Raw genomic sequence first — 18,228 nt, forward strand, 5'->3', positions numbered from 1 at the left:
CAGGTTCGTGAGATTCTCCTGCCTCAGCCTCCTGAGTAGCTAGGACTAAAGGCACCCGCCACCATGCCCAGCTAATTTTTGTATTTTTAGTAGAGATGGGCTTTTGCCAGGTTGGCCAGGCTGGTCTCGATCTCCTGACCTCAGGTGATCCACCCACCTCAGCCTCCCAAAGTGCTGGGATTACAGGCGTGAACCACCACGCCCAGCCAGGCTTCTATGCTTCTAAAGGATTATAAACAAAACAAAGACTGACAGGACCCATATGTGGCCCACAAAGTACACAGTCTTCTCTCCAGCCTCTACACCAAGTGCTGGCCCAGCAGTGCCCTTCTGCCATGTAAACATTGAGCGCCCGCCCAGACGCGCACTAGGCAGTTGAGTGGAAGGGGCAGGCACCTGAGCTCCTGAAGTCAGCCTGGGGGAAGCGAACAAAGCTCCCACGAAGCAATGTGTGCTCTGATGGACAGAGAGGAGGCCCAGAACCAGGGCAGGGCCAAGGCTCAGGGGAAGAGGCTTCTTCAAGGAGGGGCGTTCACATGGACACGAGAGGGGTGAGAGGAGCCGCCCCTCAAGGCCAGGAGGGAGAGCACTCACGGCAGCCAGGCAGAGACACCCAGGCGCTGAGGCAACAGCAGGTGAGACACTCAGGCTCCCCAAGGAGTCCTGAGACGGCACCAGAGAAGCCCGCACAGGGTATTTCAGACAGGGCACAGCCCGAACCTCAGGGGCGCGTGTGCAGGCGGGGCGGCGACTCACTGGACAGGAACTCCAGCAGTGGGACGGCCATGCTGGCTGTGGCCGAGATGTGCGTGAGCTTCACCACCAGGACGGGCAGCGCCTTGATCATGATGTCAGGCATCTCCACGCTGCAGATGGACAAGGCTACGACGCACTGGCTGGCACAGCGGTGGATGAGGCCCTGCTCCAGGCAGTAGACCATCTCGCGCTGCAGGAGACAGGGCGCCTCAAGCCCCACCCGCCCACAGCAGAGGCAGCCTCGCCTCCCTCTCACCAACCTCGAGCGCTCCACCGGGAGAAGGGCCAAGGCTTAGGAAGTCCCTGAACACCTATGGGGCAGAGCCGCCGGCGCTGAGCTCCTCGAGCAGACTCTGCACAGCAGACTGCTCCGGTCAGTTGCATTCCGACCCCATCCCATAGGCCAACAGAACCCAGACACGCTGGGATCGCATCCCCTGCTTCTGGGGCCCTAACAGGCTGGCTCTGTTGCAAGGGGCTGCGCTGCCTGAAGTGGCGAGGCCGCCAGATCCCACACCAACCCTGGCAGTGTCTTCCATGAGGACAGCAGATGAGCGGCACTCAGGCAGAGCCTGGGGCCAGATGGCCTGCCAGGCAGTGTCCCGGGAACAGCTTCCGTTTCCCAAAGCCGGCCTCAGCCCTTGGATACACTGTGGGCCAGTAAGGCCTCAGAATCTGCAGCCCAGCAAGGCTGGCTATGCTTTGGGGCAAGACCTGTGAGGACCTGGGGAGCCTCTCAGAGGGGCTGAAGTGGCCCAATACGGTGGGGCTGAGCCTGAGGGGTAGGAACCCGACATCAGCTCCCCACAGGGCCTCCGTCAGGAGCTAAGGCCTGGGGCACAGATGGGCCGAGTCTCAGTTCCTGGCGGGAATGGCCCTGAGTGCGAGCCAGAATCTCTAGGATGCCAGCTCCTCATCCCGGAGGGCCATGTCAAAGAGGTGTGGAGGAATGCGACTGGGATGGGGGACCTGAGGCAGATCACGGGTGAAGGCACAGTGCCTCTGTGAGTTTCTAGCACCTGATGGTGGGTGTGGAGGGAGGCAAAAGCTAGGGCCTCTGGCCTGCCCGCCCTGCGCCTCAGAACCAGCCCAGCTCCGGCATGACCACCTGCCCCATGGGACAGCAGGGACAAGCCAGGCAGCACTCCGCAGGGAGCAGAGACGCTGTCAGGGTGAACGGGAACACTGGAGGGCTCCCAAGCCTGAGAGAGAGCTAGCAGCACCGGGGGAATCGGATGCCCCCACGCTGGGCACCTGGCAGCCAGCCAGGGAAGCAGAGCCAGCTCACCCCTGGCCTGGCAGAAACCCATTTATGAGAAAACTGTGGGGCCTGCCTGGGCCAAGCCCTGGAATCCCAGACCCCACCAAGCCGGCCTGTCCTGCTCTGACCTCCCACCTGTTTGGTTTTGTCCAGGTAGTTATGGTAAGAGATTAATGCTGTCAGCACTGGAACCACAGCCAGGTGCAGGTCAGTTCTGGAGAAGCCTTCCGGGGCGCCTCGGAGCCGCTCCAGTGTCTTTGGGCCTGAAAGCTGATGACCAAATCCAGGCATGAACCCTCTCCCCAGCAGCCAGGTCATGGGGTCGCCAAAGGGGCCAGGGAGGCCCTGGGAACGCAGGCCCAGGAAAGGGGGCCGAGGGATTGGGGAGCCTTCCCGCCCCCCTCCTAGGAAGGGTCTCCCTTTCAGAGTGGTGGGAGTGTCTGCCGAGGAACACACCAGGAATGTGATGTGAACAGCACGGGAGCCCCGCTTAGGAAAAGGACAAGAGACATCCACACTCAGGGACATGCCCTTGGCTAGGGAACCTCTGACGTCGGTCCCAAAAGCTGTGAGTGGGAGCAGGGGTCCCTCCACCCTGCCAAAGGCACAGTCTGCTTCAGAGTGCAGCTGAGTCTGAGGGAAATGGAGCCCCAGCCCGGAGGGTCTCACTTGCTCTGCCCAGAGGCTCGCAGTCTTTGGGGGAAGAATTCGACCGCGTCCCCCACCCCAACCCCAGGCCGGCCACGCTACCATGGAGCAGAGAGCAGAGCACAGCTGGTCCACATTGCAAGGGGAGGTAAAGATGAGTACTTTGTAGCGCAGGGACTCAGGCAGCCTGCCCAGAACCAGCTTCAGCACCTTCCAGTCAGACTCCTGCAAGGAGAGGAGGCGTCAGGACAGGGCCTTCTGGACCCTGGAGACAGAAGTGGAAGCCGAGCATCTGAGGTTCTGCTTGTGGCTGGATGGCAGCAAGGGCCCCGGAGCCCCGTTCTCAGCCAGGGGGAGCCTGCCCAGCACATGCCTGTGTTCCTGCAGCTGCTCAGCGAAGGGGGAAGGCTCAGCTCTGAGGGACGGTTGCCCTCCACGGGCCAGGCAGGGAGGCAGGCCTAGCAGGCAGGGAGCGGCTCCCTGTCCTCCCGGCCCAGCGTGGGACGGATAGTCCTTGCCTGACCCCACTCACCTGCTTCAAGCACTGCAGCAGGACGCGGAAGAGCAGGGAGTAGGGCAGGGAGCCCAGCCGCACGGCCGGGCCTGCAGGCGCCGGGCCAGGTGGCCCTGTGGGAGGAGAAAGGGGGCCGCTGGCCTTCTTCTCAGAGCCTCTCTCTGGCTCCCTGCAGAAGCAAGAGAAGCAGCTGAGGCCAAGTCCCCACAGAAGGAACAGAACAGACTCGGTTCCTCCCAACCCTGGGACGTCCCTCAGACATGCAACCAGCTGCCACCATGGCCCCAGCGCCTCTGACGCCCTGAGCCTCATGGGCCGGGGGGGAGGTCCCGCGTACATGTAGTCGCAGACGCAGTAGGGGCTGAACCGCACGACCCCATCCTTGTTGGGCAGGCCGAGGCGGTGCAGTGAGTCGGCCCGCAGCAGCAACAGGAAGTCAAAGGCCTGTCAGGGAGAGGACACTGAAATCCAGAGCCAGGCTCATGCAGAGGCTCAGACCCACGTCCGGCGCCACACGGCACTCAGAAAAGGCCACCTGATGTGCACACACCCACGTCCCAGCACAGACACACGCTCTGTCCTGGTGACACCGGAGGCCCAGCACCCACAGCCTCTTCCCTCCCTGCTTGCCTCAGAGCTCACAGAGCCTGGGGTCCCCACCACCACAGCTGGGCCCGCCTGCGGTGGAGGAGATGGGCGCCTTGCTCCTCTGGCAGCACCATACGCCCTCAACTGCCAGAAAGCTGAGCTCAGCTTCCAGCCCTGCCACTTCTTCCATTCACAGGCTGAACAGGACTCTGAGGTCACAGGGGTGGCCCCAGAGAGCACCTGCTCTAGGAGGGAGGGCTCCCATCCCAGTCACCTCTGCTCAGCCTGGTGCCAACATCCATAGGACAAACTCAGCGCAGTTCCTCCAGCCCTGCCCTCTCAGCCCTGCCCCTGCTGCCCACCTGCCCAGCCCTCTGCTGCAGGTCCTTCACAGACTCTGCAGCATCAGGAGCGTCAGGGCCATGCACTGCCCCGGAAGTCGCCGTGCTTCCTTTTCTCTGCCCCAACCTATGCCACCATGCGGCTTAGAGTGACAGGCCACAGATGCGTGGACTGCAGGCAGCAGGAAGGACACCAGGGCTGGGAAGGCTGCGGCCACAGTGGGTGCAGAGGAGGGACGGTCAGCTGAGGCCCCATCCTGGGGCTGTCTCTGCAGCTTCCATGAACTGCACCTGCCGAGATGGGGATGCCTGGCTGGGCCCCCAGGAACTGGCTGCCCACCGCAGGCCACCGTACCTGCAGCCGGATGCTGCTGGCGATTGGCAGGGTGTAGCTGTGCTTGTAGTGGAGCTGAATGTGGCTGACCAGCATCTCATAAACGCGCGTAGCATGGCTCGCAGGCAGGGTGTACAGCTTGGTCTGCAGAGAGAGGATGCAGCTCACCACGGCGCAGGAGCTGAAAACGCAGCCCTAAGACAGCACCTTGTCCGGGGGCAGGGGCCAGGACGGCCTGTCTAGAGCGCGCACTTGAAAACACATGACCCCCAAACCCAGGACCACCAGGGCTCTCTCTCCACAGCTGCAAAAAGTAAAACCCAACCTCATGCCCATCTCATCAGGGCAACGATCAACAGGTGAGGACGAGTCATCAATGGAGAAGCTCCAGCTGCATGTCAGAGGCGGCAGAATAGGGCGGGGGGGGGGGAGGGTGCGCTGCAGGGGGGATCCCAGGTGTAGGCAGCCCTTCCCGAAAGGCCAAGGGAACCTCCCTGACAGGTGAGGCAAGGTGTGAGAGCACCTGGTGCCTCCAGCAACCTTGGGGCCGGGGCCAGCAGGAGCCAGGGGAAATCCAGCCCACTCAGGAGGTGAGTGGTAGCATTTACAAAACTTACGCTGTTACTCTTTTAAAGAAATGATTGGCCGGGCGCGGTGGCTCAAGAATGTAATCCCGGCACTTTGGGAGGCCGAGGCGGGCGGATCATCGAGGTCAGGAGATCGAGACCGTCCTGGCTAACACGTTGAAACCCCGTCTCTACTAAAAACTACAAAAAACTAGCCGGGCGACGTGGCGGCGCCTGTAGTCCCAGCTACCCAGGAGGCTGAGGCAGGAGAATGGCGTGAACCCGGGAGGCAGAGCTTGCAGTGAGCTGAGATCCGGCCACAGCACTCCAGCCTGGGTGATAGAGCGAGACTCCGTCTCAAAAAATAAATAAATAAATAAAAAGAAATGATTAACACCTTTAAATGATTAAAGAATCATTTAAAGAAATGACTGAGGCCAGGTGTGATGGCTCACGTCTGTAATCCCAGCACTTTGGGAGGCTGAGGTGGGCGGATCACGAGGTCAGGAGTTCAAGACCAGCCTGACCAACATGGAGAAACCCCACCTCTACTAAAAATACAAAATTAGGCCAGACGCAGTGGCTCACGCCTGGAATCCCAGCACTTTGGGATGCTGAGGCAGGCGGATCACGAGGTCAGGAGATCAAGACCATCCTGGCTAACATGCTGAAACCCCGTCACTACTAAAAACAAAAAAGTTAGCCGGGCGTGGTGGCCAGTGCCTGTAATCCTAGCTACTTGGGAGGCTGAGGCAGGAGAATGGCATGAACACGGGAGGCGGAGCTTGCAGTGAGCCAAGATCACGCCATTGCACTCCAGCCTAGACGACAGAGCAAGACTCTGTCTCAAAAAAAAAAAAAAAAAAAATTAGCCAGGCATGGTGGTGCATGCCTGTAATCCTAGCTACTTGGGAGGCTGAGGCAGGAGAACTGCTTGAACCCGGGAGACAGAGGTTGCAGTGAACCAAGATCGTGCCACTGCACTCCAGCCTGGGCAACACAGTGAGGCTCTATCTTAAAAAAAAAAAAAAAAAAGATGATTAAATGATTAACAGCTTCTCCCTGTCTCAAAATATTATGACATAAAAGCAATATCCCTGCCTTGGAGAAAAAAAGAGGTGGAGGTGGGGGTTCACACAGTGCCTGGCACCCCCCACTTCAGGAAGGCCACACGGGACCAACAGCAGGTGCTGCCCACTGGGCCCACTGGGCAGGCAGGAAAGGGGGAATCAAACTCGTCCCTGTGTCCATTCTGCAAACTCGCTGACCCTTGAACAGCACGAGGCTGGCCTCAGTGATCACTTACATGCCAGTTTTCTTCCACCTCTCCCATCCGAGAGAGCAAGACCACGCGTCTTCTCCCCTTCCTCCTCAGCCCCTCAACATGAGGATGACAAGAACGAAGACCGTGGTGATAAGCCACTTCCACTTAAGGAATAGGAAATGTATTTTCCTTCCTTATGATTTATTTCTTTTTTTGAGACGCAGTCTTGCTCTGTCACCCAGGCTGGAGTGCAGTGGTGCGATCTCAGCTCACTGCAACCTCCACCTCCCGGGTTCAAGCGATTCCCCCGCCTCAGGCTCCCAAGTAGCTGGGATTACATGTGCATGCCACCACATCCAGCTAAGTTTTGTATTTTTAGTAGAGACGTGGGTTCACCATGTTGGTCGGGCTGGTCTCGAACTCCTGACCTCGTGATCTGCCTGCCTTGGCCTCCCAAAGTGCAGGGATTACAGGCATGAGCCACAATGCCCAGCATCTTAATAGCATTTATTTTTCTGTAGCTTACTTCACTGTAAAAACACAGAATATAACACATAAAACATACAAACTGTATGTTAATCGACTGTTATCGGCAAGGCTTCTAGTCAACAGGGGGCTGTTGGTAAAGTTTCTGGGGAGTCAAGTTAGATGGAGATTTTCACCTGCACATGGGCCGGCACCTCCAGCTCCATACTGTTCAACAGTCAACTGTTACTTTTCAATAACAAAAGAAATGAAAACAGGCCAGGCACGATGGCTCATGCCTATAATCCCAACGCTTTGGGAGTCTGGGTTGGGTGGATCACTTGAGGTCAGGAGTTCGAGACCAGCCTGGCCAACATGCTGAAACCCTGTCTCTAATAAAAATAAAAAAATTGGCCGGGTGTGGTGGCAGGTGCCTGTAGTCCCAGCTACTCGGGAGGCCGAGGCAGGAGAATTGCTTAAACCCGGGAGGCAGAGGTTGCAGTGAGGTGGGATCGTGCCACTGCACTCCAGTGACATAGTGGTGAAATTGTCTCAAAAAAATAAAGCAATGAAAACAGCCAAAACCAGGACTTTGCCTCAAGTAGGAAGTATCTCAGTTCTACGGCCCAGACCCTCAGGCCTCTAGGGCTGGAGTTCCAAGTAAGGGCAACAGAACCTTTTTCCTTCTCTCTGCAGAAGCAGGAAGGTTCTCAGTTCTTCCAGGCCATAGGCCCCCCCAGCCCAGCACATCCCTTCCCAACCAGTCAGTAAAGAGCATGGTGCTCGTGTGGATGAGACACCAAGGAGGTCTGAGATGCCTGTTTTTGTTTTGTTTTGAGATGCTGTTTCATTCTTGTTGTCCAGGCTGGAGTGCAATGGCGTGATCTGGGCTCACCGCAACCTCTGCCTCACGGGTTCAAGTGATTCTCCTGCCTCAGCTTCCCGAGTAGCTGGGATTACAGGCATCCTCCACCACGCCTGGCTAATTTTGTACTTTTAGTAGAGATGGGGTTTATCCATGCTGGTCAGGCTGGTTTTGAACTCCCAAACTCAGGTGATCCACTCACCTCAGCCTCCCAAAGTGCTGGGATTACAGGCATGAGCCACCGCACCCAGCAGATGCCTGGTGTTTTGTTTGTTTTTTTTTTTTTTTTTTGAGACGGAGTCTCGCTCTGTCACCCAGGCTGGAGTACACTGGCGTGATCTCAGCTCACTGCAAGCTCCGCCTCCCGGGTTCACGCCATTCTCCTGCCTCAGCCTCCCGAGTAGCTGGGACTACAGCGCCCGCCACCATGCCCGGCTAATTTTTTGTACTTTTAGTAGAGACGGGTTTCACCGTGTTAGCCAGGATGGTCTCGATCTCCTGACCTCGTGATCCACCTGCCTTGGCCTCCCAAAGTGCTGGGATTACAGGTGTGAGCCACCGAGCCTGGCCAGATCCCTGGTCTTTAATCAAACACCACAGCCAGGCGTGGTGGCTCACGCCTGAAATCCCAGCACTTTGGAAGGCTATGGTGGGAGAATTGCTTGAGGCCAGGAGGTTGATGCCAGCCTGGGCAACACAGCAAGATCCCATCTCTACCAAAAATGAAAACATCAGCCAGGTGTGTGATGTGTGCCTATGGTCACAGCTACTTGGGAGGCTGAGGCAGGAAGATCACTTGAGCACAGGAGTTCGAAGCTGCAGTAAGCTATGATCACAGCACTGCACCCCAGCCTGGGTGACAGAGTGAGATCTTGTCTCAAAATATTAATAATAATAATAAATTAATCACCACTTTAAGCTTTCGTGGCAAGAAATAAAAGACCATGACATATAAACATGACAGGAAATGGTTCTACCATCCAACATCTTATGGATGAGCTTTTGAGCAAACTGATTCACACGTTGTATTTTACACGATACTGACATTGACAATTACCCCTAAGTGATGCTGTGAGGCTTTGAAAACTAGAGGCAGGCTGGGGGCGGGGGCTCACGCCTGTAATCCCAGCACTATGGGAGGCCAAGGCAGGCGGATCACCTGAGGTCAGGAGTTTGAGACCAGCCTGGCCAACATGGTGAAACCCAGTCTCTACTAATAATACAAACAATTGGCTGGGCGCGGTGGCTCAAGCCTGTAATCCCAGCACTTTGGGAGGCCGAGACGGGTGGATCACGAGGTCAGGAGATCGAGACCATCCTGGCTAACACGGTGAAACCCCGTCTCTACTAAAAATACAAAAACCATTAGCCGGGCGAGGTGGCGGCGCCTGTAGTCCCAGCTACTCGGGAGGCTGAGGCAGGTGAATGGCGTGAACCTGGGAGGCGGAGCTTGCAGTGAGCTGAGATCCGGCCACTGCACTCCAGCCTGGGCGACAGAGTGAGACTGCATTGAAAAGAAAAAGATAAATCAGAACCGTTACATGCTGCTCGAGTGGATGGAAAATGGCATAGCACCAGTGAAAAACAGCCTGGTACCACCTAGAAACATCATGTGCAGACTAAACCTAGGGCCCAACAATCCGTTCCCAGGTGCTGACCCAGGTGAAGTGAAAATGCAGGCGGAGCCCTCACAGGAGATGGTTCACAGCAGCACCAACACCGCAGCTGCCAGGCGGACACAGGCCAAATGTCCACCAATGGAGAAGCAAATAGACAAAATGTGCTCCCTCCAGATGATGGACTACTACTCAGCCATGAAAAGGAGGGAAGCACCGACAGCTGCCATAACCTAGATGGGCCTGGATGCATGGCGCTGGGTGGAACAATCCAGTCACAAGACAGGAAATTGTTCTACCATCCAACATCTTGTGGATGAATTGTGTGTGACTCCACTTCCATGAAATGTTCAGAGTAGGCAAATCCACACAGGCCGGAAACAGCTGCCTGCTTCCTGGGGGTAAGGGAGCAACAGGGGATGGAAGCGTGTACTACTGGCATGCTCAGGTGGTTCTCAAGCTGACTGTGGGGATGGCTGCAGAGTTCTGTGAATTTACTGAAAACCATTAAATTGTTCACTGTGAATGGGTAAATTGCATGATATGTGAATCAAATCTCAACAAAACAGCTGCAAATACTAAACAGACTGCAGGGTGGGAATGGAGGGCCACCCTTACTTCCCAGGTGCTGTGCTGGGTGCCCAGGATGGCACATGGTCCCGGCCCTGACTCAGGAGCACACAGACAGGCTCTGCTCAGTGCGTAGAACAGGGCCTCTCGCATCCCTGCTGTGACCAGGAGAGGCAAGCAACAGGATCTCCTTCCATCCCTCCACAAGAGCAGGAAGCTGCCGCTGCCTGCCGGGACCACTGCACCCTCAGCAAACCCAGGCAGGGCCCGGCTCCCGCCGGGGAAGACTCCAGCACAACGCAGATGTAGCTGGTGGACAACAGCCAGCCACGTGCCAGGGCGCAGAGGCCTCCTGCAGACACCCACCTGAAGGATGACCAGAAGCCCCAGGACAGCTGTCTTCACATCCTCCAAGGAGGCTGAGTACGCGGCCACATCCCTTTCTTCCAGCTCCGGGGGTGGGGAGAGGGAGCGGGCCATCACCTTTCAAGAGAAGGCCAGGACTTACATGCAGGCTCACAGATCTCTGCGGCAACAGCCGTCAGAACACTTTCTACCACGAACACCTTCTCTTTTTTTTTTGAGACAGAGCCTTGCTCTGTCGCCCAGGCTGGAGTACAGTGGCAGAATCTGGGTTCACTCCAACCTTCACCTCCCAGGTTCAAGCGATTCTCCTGCCTCAGCCTCCCGAGCAGCTGGGATTACAGGTGCCTGTCACCACGCATGGCTAATTTTTGTATTTTTAGTAGAGACGGGATTTCACCATGTTCGCCAGGCTGGTCTTGATCTCCTGACCTTAAGCCATCCACCCGCCTCGGCCTCCCAAAGTGCTGGGATTACAGGCGTGAGCCACTGTGCCCACCCTTCATCTTTATTTCTCAAAAGCAAAGATACCCTTTATACCGGAGTGACTGTGCAGAAACCAAAACGCATCTGAAAATCAAAGAGCAAGCTATTGGCTGGGCAGGAAGGATGGCAGGCCAAAGCCCTGGGCCCCAGCGTGGGTCCAGGAGGCCCAGACCAGCTGCCCCAGAGTGCGACAGGACACCCAGGTCCAGGACTTTCAGTCGGGACACAAACCCAGCAGTGGCAGGCCCTGCAAAGGCCTCGGGACACCCACCCTGCAGGGAGGGGAGCCTCACCTACGGAGACAGCCGTCCGGTCACTCGAAGAGGGGGACAGACGGCCCAGAGACCATTTCTGCCCATGGAGCTCTGGCACCCTAGCACCCATCCCTGGGTGCAACAGCTCTCACCTTCTCGATGATGTCCAGCAGGCTGTTGAAGTGGTGTGTGTGGCAGCCCTCTGCCAGGTCCACCAGCAACTGGGTGGCCAGCTTTCGGACCTGGTGGTCTTTATCCTCGGGGATGTGGGAGAGCTGAGCGATGACCACTGAGTTAATCAGCTCCTCCTACACAGGCACAAGGAAGGCCAGTGAGCACCAGCCCAGCAAGAGCCACATCTCGTGACACTTCCGATTCCTCAGGAACCAACCCAGAACCAGCGGACATGTCCCTCAGGCCTTCAGCACAGCTGGGCAGGGAGCACACGCCCCTGCTGAGCGTGACTCAGAGACCCCAGGGCCCTTTCCCAGGGATCCTGTCCAGTTCCTCGTTCAGAAGGCTGGTGAGCACCGCAGGGCGACCCGGCACAGGCACGGGCCCACGACTCACAAGGAGCAGCTGAGGTGAGGCCCTGCCCTTCACCATCACAGCCAAGAACCCCTCCCACATGGTGCTGTGCGTGTGTGTGAGAGGGTGAGTGCGTGCGGTGTATGCATGCGTGGGCGTGTGCGCCTGTGCGTGCATGTGTGAGTGTGCGTGTGTGTGTGCGTGCTATGCTGGGGACAGCGTGAGTTTTCACAGAAGCAGGTAAAAAGTTCCACAGTAACAGAGACCAGGACAAGACCAGCCCTGATGAGAGAAGCCAGAGGACCCAGAGGAACTTCCGGGAGGCAGCCCTTAGCTCCATCAGATGGGAAGCGGGATTGCAATGCCCAGGAAAGGGCAATTCAAAGAGAGTGGAGGCTGGGGAGAGGAGGAGAGCGGGCAGCTCTCGGAAGGGCAGGACTGCGAGGCTGCAGGGAGGGGTGCTGTGGGAAGGGACAGTCTCAGAGCTAAGCTGCGCCTCCTGGGAAAGGGGTACAGCTGGCAGGCACACAAATGTCTCTCAAGGAAGGTGGGCCTGGGGCCACAGAGCTCGCAGAGGAGGGAGTGGAGAGGGAGAGCCCGCAGAGGAGAGAGACCAGGCAGGGCTGGCGATCAGGCCAGGTGCACAGGGTGAACGTCATGACAGAAACAGAAGACAACGTCCCCACGCGAGACTGATCTAAATGAACTTGAACAGAATTCTTAAAAGGCTCCTGTGTTCCATGACAACCCGGCTGGAGCTCCCTGAGGGCAGGCACTGTGCCTTCCTTGCTACTTGCCCACGTGTCAAGACCTGGCAGAGGCACCCAGGATAAGCAAGCCAGCGAATGAACAGGGGTAAACAGACCACACTGGGGGCTGCAAAGGGCCCGGCAGGACCGAAGTCCCAGGCAGAGCCCGGCTCTGTGGGAGCATGTGCACAACGGAGACAGCCCACCCCATGGAGAAACAGCCTTGAGCCCCCAGTGCGGCCGCCCTGGACACGCACCTCGTAGAACTGCCTGTTGATGAGCAGCACAAAGGACAGCACATCCAGCACCTTGATGCGTACGGCACCTCGGGACTCGCTCCTGTGGGACAGCAGCCTGCTGGGGCGGGTGGGGAGTGCCCGGCCACAGCCCCCCAGCCTGTCCGCCTGGCACAGGCCAGCCCGACTCTGGGTCCTCCCGCATCCAGGCACACAGGGCACAGAGCTCTGCCTCCCAGGACGTGTCTCTCTAGACCACCCCCCACAGGAGGCAGCCCAGTGGCGTCATGAGAGGACGTCCTGCTGGACGGGAAAGCAAGCGAGCACCTGCTCACCCAGAGCCGGGGCTCTCCAGAGGCAGAGACGGGGACCCTGCTCATCAGGCATCCTGAGACCCGGCCCGGATGGGCCCCAGACAGAGACAGGGCCAGGCTCCAGGTGCCAGGCAAGGCTGCAGAGGACGCCCTACCTGAAGAATCTCTCCATCAGCGCCTGCAGGTTCTGAATCCAGCCGTCCTTGGCCGGGTGAATGGACTGTGCTCTATAGGAGATCAGGTTCAGGAGGGAGGACTCCTGTCAAAACAAGAGCCGGTGTTGCCCCTCTGCCCCTCCAGCGCTCCCCTTCTCCACACTGGGCTGCTGGCTGAGAGGGCGGTTTGCTGTCAGAGTCCAGCTGCGTCACAGCCTGCAGCCCACAGCCCACAGCCACAGCCACAGCCACAAAGGCACTGCTGGCAGTGGGGAAGATGCGCGTCCAAACCCATGGAAAAGCCTGGGTCCTAAGCTGAGTGTTCCTGGCAAAATGCCTGCAGCCGCCTGGGAGCCACAGGACTCCACGGAGCCGGACGGAAGCTTCCTCCATACAGGTGGGAGGAAACTGACGGGTGGGCTGACACCGCGCTTGTTAGCAAACACACGCTCCGCCCTCCAGCGCCCCAGCAGCCTTCCCTGTCCGAATGCAGAAACCAGGAAAGCAGGCGCCCACCTGGCCATTGGCTTCCGAGGCTCAGAAAGCTGCACTTCACCCAGCACCCGGCCCCTCCTCACCAGCCAAAGCCCAAAGGCCCCACCCAGGAAGGGGTCTCACAGGCCTCTGGTCTGCACATCTCTCCACCAGTTCAAAGTATCTCTCCTGAGACCCGTGGAACTCATTCTGGTCACACAGCTCCTCCACCGTGGTCAGCAGGTCATGGACGATGGTCTTGAGCTCCGGGCTGTCCAAGGTCTGCAGTACCAGGAACCATGACACAGGCTGACTTCCACTCCCCACATGGACTCGGCACCAGAGGCCTCGCTACGCACCCGCCGCAGGGGGACACCCTCAGCCCTCTCAGGCCACACCGGGCCGCGTGGGGTGCCCCCGGCCCTCTCAGGCCGCTCTGGGCTACATGGGTTGAGATACCCCCCAGATCCTCTCCAGAGGCCACAGTAGCTGTGATGGCAGCTGCTGTTCCTGCCCGTACCCCAACCCTAGGGAATCCTGGCTGTGCCCACGCAGCTGGGCCAAGAAGGAAGCTCGGGCAGGAGGGCCAAGAGTAGCCACAACTACAAGCCTTTCTTGCCTCTCCCCGGTCCAGCCTCTTCTAGAAGCCCCAGGCTATGGCCTCTGCCATTGCCACTCAGTGCTGCAGCATCCACTGGCCAGTGGTCAGGGACAATGCTCTGGCCCAGCGACAGGCCCTGAGAGGACTTCAGTCCCTGCTAAGTCCCAGCCTCCCTTCCACTGCCTGGCTTCCTGAACATCGCCCACCCCAGGCTCTGGGAAAAGGCACAGTTCTGAGGCTGCTGGATACCAGCCTCGCCTCCCCAGGACCCCTGTGCTGATGAGCCTGTGTGGCTGTGGAGTCCTCCTTAAAGCTGCGGTTAGCGGCCGGGCGCGGTGGCTCAAGCCTGTAATCCCAGCACTTTGGGAGGCCGAGACGGGCGGATCACGAGGTCGGGAGATCGAGACCATCCTGGCGAACACGGTGAAACCCCGTCTCTACTAAAAAATACAAAAAACTCGCCAGGCGAGGTGGCGGCGCCTGTAGTCCCAGCTACTCGGGAGGCTGAGGCAGGAGAATGGCGTAAACCTGGAAGGCGGAGCTTGCAGTGAACAGAGATCCAGCCACTTTACTCCAGCCTGGATGACAGAGCGAGACTCCGTCTCAAAAAAAAAAAAAAGCTGCGGTTAGCAGACTCGACTAATGCGGTCCTCCAAAGTCACGCCAAAGCCACACTGGCATCCCCCTAGGAACTGTGCCGGGGCCCACTCAGGCCATGAAGGTGGCCTGCAGGTCACTCTGCGGACTGGGGGCAACAGTGGCCCAGCCCCGGCTCACCTACTGCATATTCCTGTCTGGGGCCAAAATGATGCAGCACGTCTGGAAAAATCAGATCTGTCTCCAGTGGAAGGTGGATGTGCACCACTGTGAATCCCCAGAGAACACGGTTCCAGCAGTCTCTGTGGGACCACCAGAGATGGGGCCCAAGGTTCCATCTTCCAAGTGGGCCAAGCCTGCCTGTCTGGGGTCCCGGTGCTCCCTGGAGCTCCCGCCCCCACCCCACCTGGAGCTGCTGAAGGAGCCGTTCGATGATGTTCAGCAGAATGTCCCACGTCACCACCTGGAGCTCCTTCCTATACTTCTTGATGAGCCTGGTGATGGACAGGACGATCTCATAGGACACCACTTCGTTCGGACATGCCATGGCCTGGAACATGAGCCCGGCCAGCACACAGGGTCAGAGCTGCGTGCTCACTGTGGGACGCCCTCCCAGTCATCCTTGGGACCGGGGGTAGCACACCTGAGTCCGCAGTGCCCACCACACATGCATCGGGGCCACAGAACAGCATGTGGGGCGCCCAGGAGGAGTTTCCACATGCTCCAGCACAGTCAGGACCCAGACGGGGCCCCACCCCATGCCTGCCTGCAAAGTCCCTGACTCGGATAGACCAGTAACTGAATCCTGGGCACCCAGTGGGCCAGCCCAGCAGCACCTGAAAGCTGCCCTGAGTTCTGTGGCAAGCTGAGCACAAAGACAACATCTCCCCACCCCCTCTACGGGACGGGTGTAGCAGGGAGAGCAGAGGATCAGGAAAGCCCTGTGACCCGCACCGCAGCCCATCCCTGTAAAACCAGGACAGTGCGCTCGCCCCACCCTCCAGGGAGCTGTGAGCACCGAACGAGGACAGACACGAAAAGCACTCTGTCATCACGGAGCACGGAAACTGAAGCTATGTACACCGGCAGCTGTGCCAGGCGCCACTGCAGAGACAGGACAAGATCAGCACTTGACAAAACAGCGCCACCAACAGCAAGAGAACGGCCACCCCAGAGGCAGCACTCGCCCCTCCACTGCCAACTCCAGAAGGTGCAACTGGCAAGATGTAAGGTTTGCTTGAGAATAAAGCCTTTGGGCCGGGCGCAGTGGCTCACGCCTATAATCTCAGCACTTTGGGAGGCCAAGGCAGGTGGATCACCTGAGCTCAGGAGTTCAAGACCAGCCTGACCAACATGGTGAAACCCCATCTCTACCAAAATTACAAAAACATTAGCCTTGGCCAGGCGCAGTGGCTCACACCTGTAATCCCAGCACTTTGGGAGGCCAAGACTGGTGGATTCCCTGAGGTCGGGAGTTGGAGACCAACACGGAGAAACCCCGTCTCTACTAAAAATACAAAATGAGCTGTGCATAGTGGAGCATGCCTACAATCCCAGCTACTTAGGAGGCGGAGGTTGCACTGAGCCAAGATCGCACCATTACACTCCAGCCTGGGCAACAAGAGCGAAACTCCGTCTCAAAAAAAAAAAAACATTAGCCAGGCATTGTGGCAGGCACCGATAATCCCAGCTCCTCAGGAAGCAGAGGCAGAATTGCTCGAACCGGGGAGGCGGAGGTTGCAGCGAGCCGAGATCGCGCCATTGCACTCCAGCTTGGGCAACAACAGTGAAACTCTGTCTCAAAAAAAAAAAAAAAAAAAAAAGAGACAGAAGAAAGTCTTTGACCAGGCATGGGGGCTCACACCTGTAATCTCAGCACTTTGGGGGTCTGAGGTGGGCAGATCACTTGAAGTCAGGAATTCGACACCAGCCTGGCCAACATGGCGAAACCCAATCTCTACTAAAAACACAAAATTAGCCAGGCGTGGTGGCAGGCACCTGTAATCACAGCTACTCAGGAGGCTGAGGCAACAGAATCACTTGAACCAGGAGGCCGAGATTGCAGTCAGCCAAGCAAAAAGAGCAGAGCTCCTTCTCAAAAAAAAAAAACAAAAAAGACTAAAGCCTTCACAGGGCCCCAAACCTCACCCCTAGTTGCAAAGCAACTGCCTGGAAAGGCCTACGGCGGCCCCTGCAGCAGGACCCCTGGTGGGGTGGCTGGGCAGGCCTGAGGGGAGCTCTCCCGTTCCTGCCAGCTCATTGCACACGGAAACTGCTTTACCTGGTAAAATGATGGCAGCACCGATGTCGGCGAGTTCCTGAGAGAATAGAGCCGATGGGCTCCCCAGAGAGCCATGCCCACAAAAAACACGGCTCCTCTCAGCAGGGGCGCGTCCTCCATGTAGGCTCTGAAAGCGTTCCCCAGAGAGACACAATGTGAGCAGGGCTCTGGCCCAGGGTCTGCCGTGGACGTGTGAGGCTGCCAAGGCTCCTACAGCAGCCCCAGAGGTCCCTGTGCTTGGGGGGCTGGAGCACCGCTGGGGAAGGGCAGGGAACAGAGGCCAGCGGTAACACTCTCGTTCACTCTCACGCACAGGCGGCAGCCCATCACTGCTGACCACGCGGTGAGCTACAGGTCATGCCAGGGACAGGAACGCGGCGAGAGGGATGGCCCACAGCCTCACAGTCTGGTGGAGACAGGCACCAGCCACACAGTCTCCCAGGTGAACGCAAAATCTCTTCCTCCAATCACAGCCAAGAAGAAAAGCCATGGCAAAAACTACTCAGGGAGGTGGGGGAGTTAGTGACCACGCTAAGACCTCAGGAAACAGAGGAACTCGGCAAAGGTGGAAGAACCTGCTAGTAAGAGGAATCAGGACATGCACAAGCCCTTGGTGGATGGGAGAAGGCAAGACGGAGGAAAGGAGAGGTACAGGGGCTGGGGCAGGGCTGGGAGAGATGCAGGGCTAAGGCAGGGCTGGGACCCAGGGCCTGGTTCTATGGGAGGAAGGAGGGAGAGATGCAGGGGCTGAGGTAGGGCTGAGGCACAGCTGGGCCCCCAGGACCTGGTTCCATGGATGGAGGGAAGGAGAGATGCAGGGGCTGAGGCAGGGCTGGGCCCCAGGGCCTGGTTCCATGGATGGAGGGAAGGAGTGAGGCAGGGCTGGGAGAGATACAGGGCTAAGGCAGGGCTGGGCCCCAGGGCTGATTCCACGGGAGGAGCTTGCACCCTGAGAGCACTGGGACCCATCTGGCTTCCGACAAAGGGTGACAGAGGCCACTCGGGTGCTGCGTGGAATGGGCTTCAGGAGGCGTGGATGGATACAGGAGAGCAGGAGGAAGGGGATCTGGCAGCAAGGGTGGGAGGCCAGGGCATGCGCAGAGCTGAGTCATCTCTCAGGGCTAAAGCAGCAAAAGTGGCCACAGTCTGGCTCTGGGGGTGAGGGGCAAGGGCAGCGTCAAGGCCAAGACCTCGAGCCGGCCGGGCGCGGTGGCTCAAGCCTGTAATCCCAGCACTTTGGGAGGCCGAGACGGGCGGATCACGAGGTCAGGAGATCAAGACCATCCTGGCTAACACAGTGAAACCCCGTCTCTACTAAAAAATATAAAAAACTTAGGCCGGGCGCGGTGGCTCAAGCCTGTAATCCCAGCACTTTGGGAGGCCGAGACGGGCGGATCACGAG

At 58.2% G+C, this 18,228-nt stretch overlaps 1 protein-coding gene across 6 annotated transcripts in view; it reads right to left on the minus strand.

Annotated features, from left to right (window-relative positions):
- The window catches only part of TSC2 (TSC complex subunit 2), a 45,892-nt gene that overhangs the window by 13,228 nt on the left and 14,436 nt on the right, over nucleotides 1-18,228 (minus strand). For all 6 annotated transcript variants that reach the window (XM_023189250.2, XM_023189248.2, XM_023189247.2 and 3 more), the window contains 13 exons: nucleotides 16,827-16,953; nucleotides 14,952-15,095; nucleotides 13,492-13,629; nucleotides 12,874-12,977; nucleotides 12,426-12,507; nucleotides 11,044-11,199; nucleotides 10,155-10,271; nucleotides 4,464-4,586; nucleotides 3,517-3,623; nucleotides 3,198-3,348; nucleotides 2,768-2,890; nucleotides 2,153-2,287; nucleotides 757-946 (listed from right to left, as the gene is read on the minus strand). In XM_023189250.2, the coding sequence (XP_023045018.1) occupies nucleotides 757-946; nucleotides 2,153-2,287; nucleotides 2,768-2,890; nucleotides 3,198-3,348; nucleotides 3,517-3,623; nucleotides 4,464-4,586; nucleotides 10,155-10,271; nucleotides 11,044-11,199; nucleotides 12,426-12,507; nucleotides 12,874-12,977; nucleotides 13,492-13,629; nucleotides 14,952-15,095; nucleotides 16,827-16,953 (1,697 nt within the window). The remainder of the gene's footprint in view (nucleotides 1-756; nucleotides 947-2,152; nucleotides 2,288-2,767; nucleotides 2,891-3,197; nucleotides 3,349-3,516; nucleotides 3,624-4,463; nucleotides 4,587-10,154; nucleotides 10,272-11,043; nucleotides 11,200-12,425; nucleotides 12,508-12,873; nucleotides 12,978-13,491; nucleotides 13,630-14,951; nucleotides 15,096-16,826; nucleotides 16,954-18,228) is intronic.

This window comes from Piliocolobus tephrosceles, chromosome 17 (genome assembly GCF_002776525.5).
Source record: "Piliocolobus tephrosceles isolate RC106 chromosome 17, ASM277652v3, whole genome shotgun sequence".
Lineage (NCBI taxonomy): Eukaryota > Metazoa > Chordata > Mammalia > Primates > Cercopithecidae > Piliocolobus > Piliocolobus tephrosceles.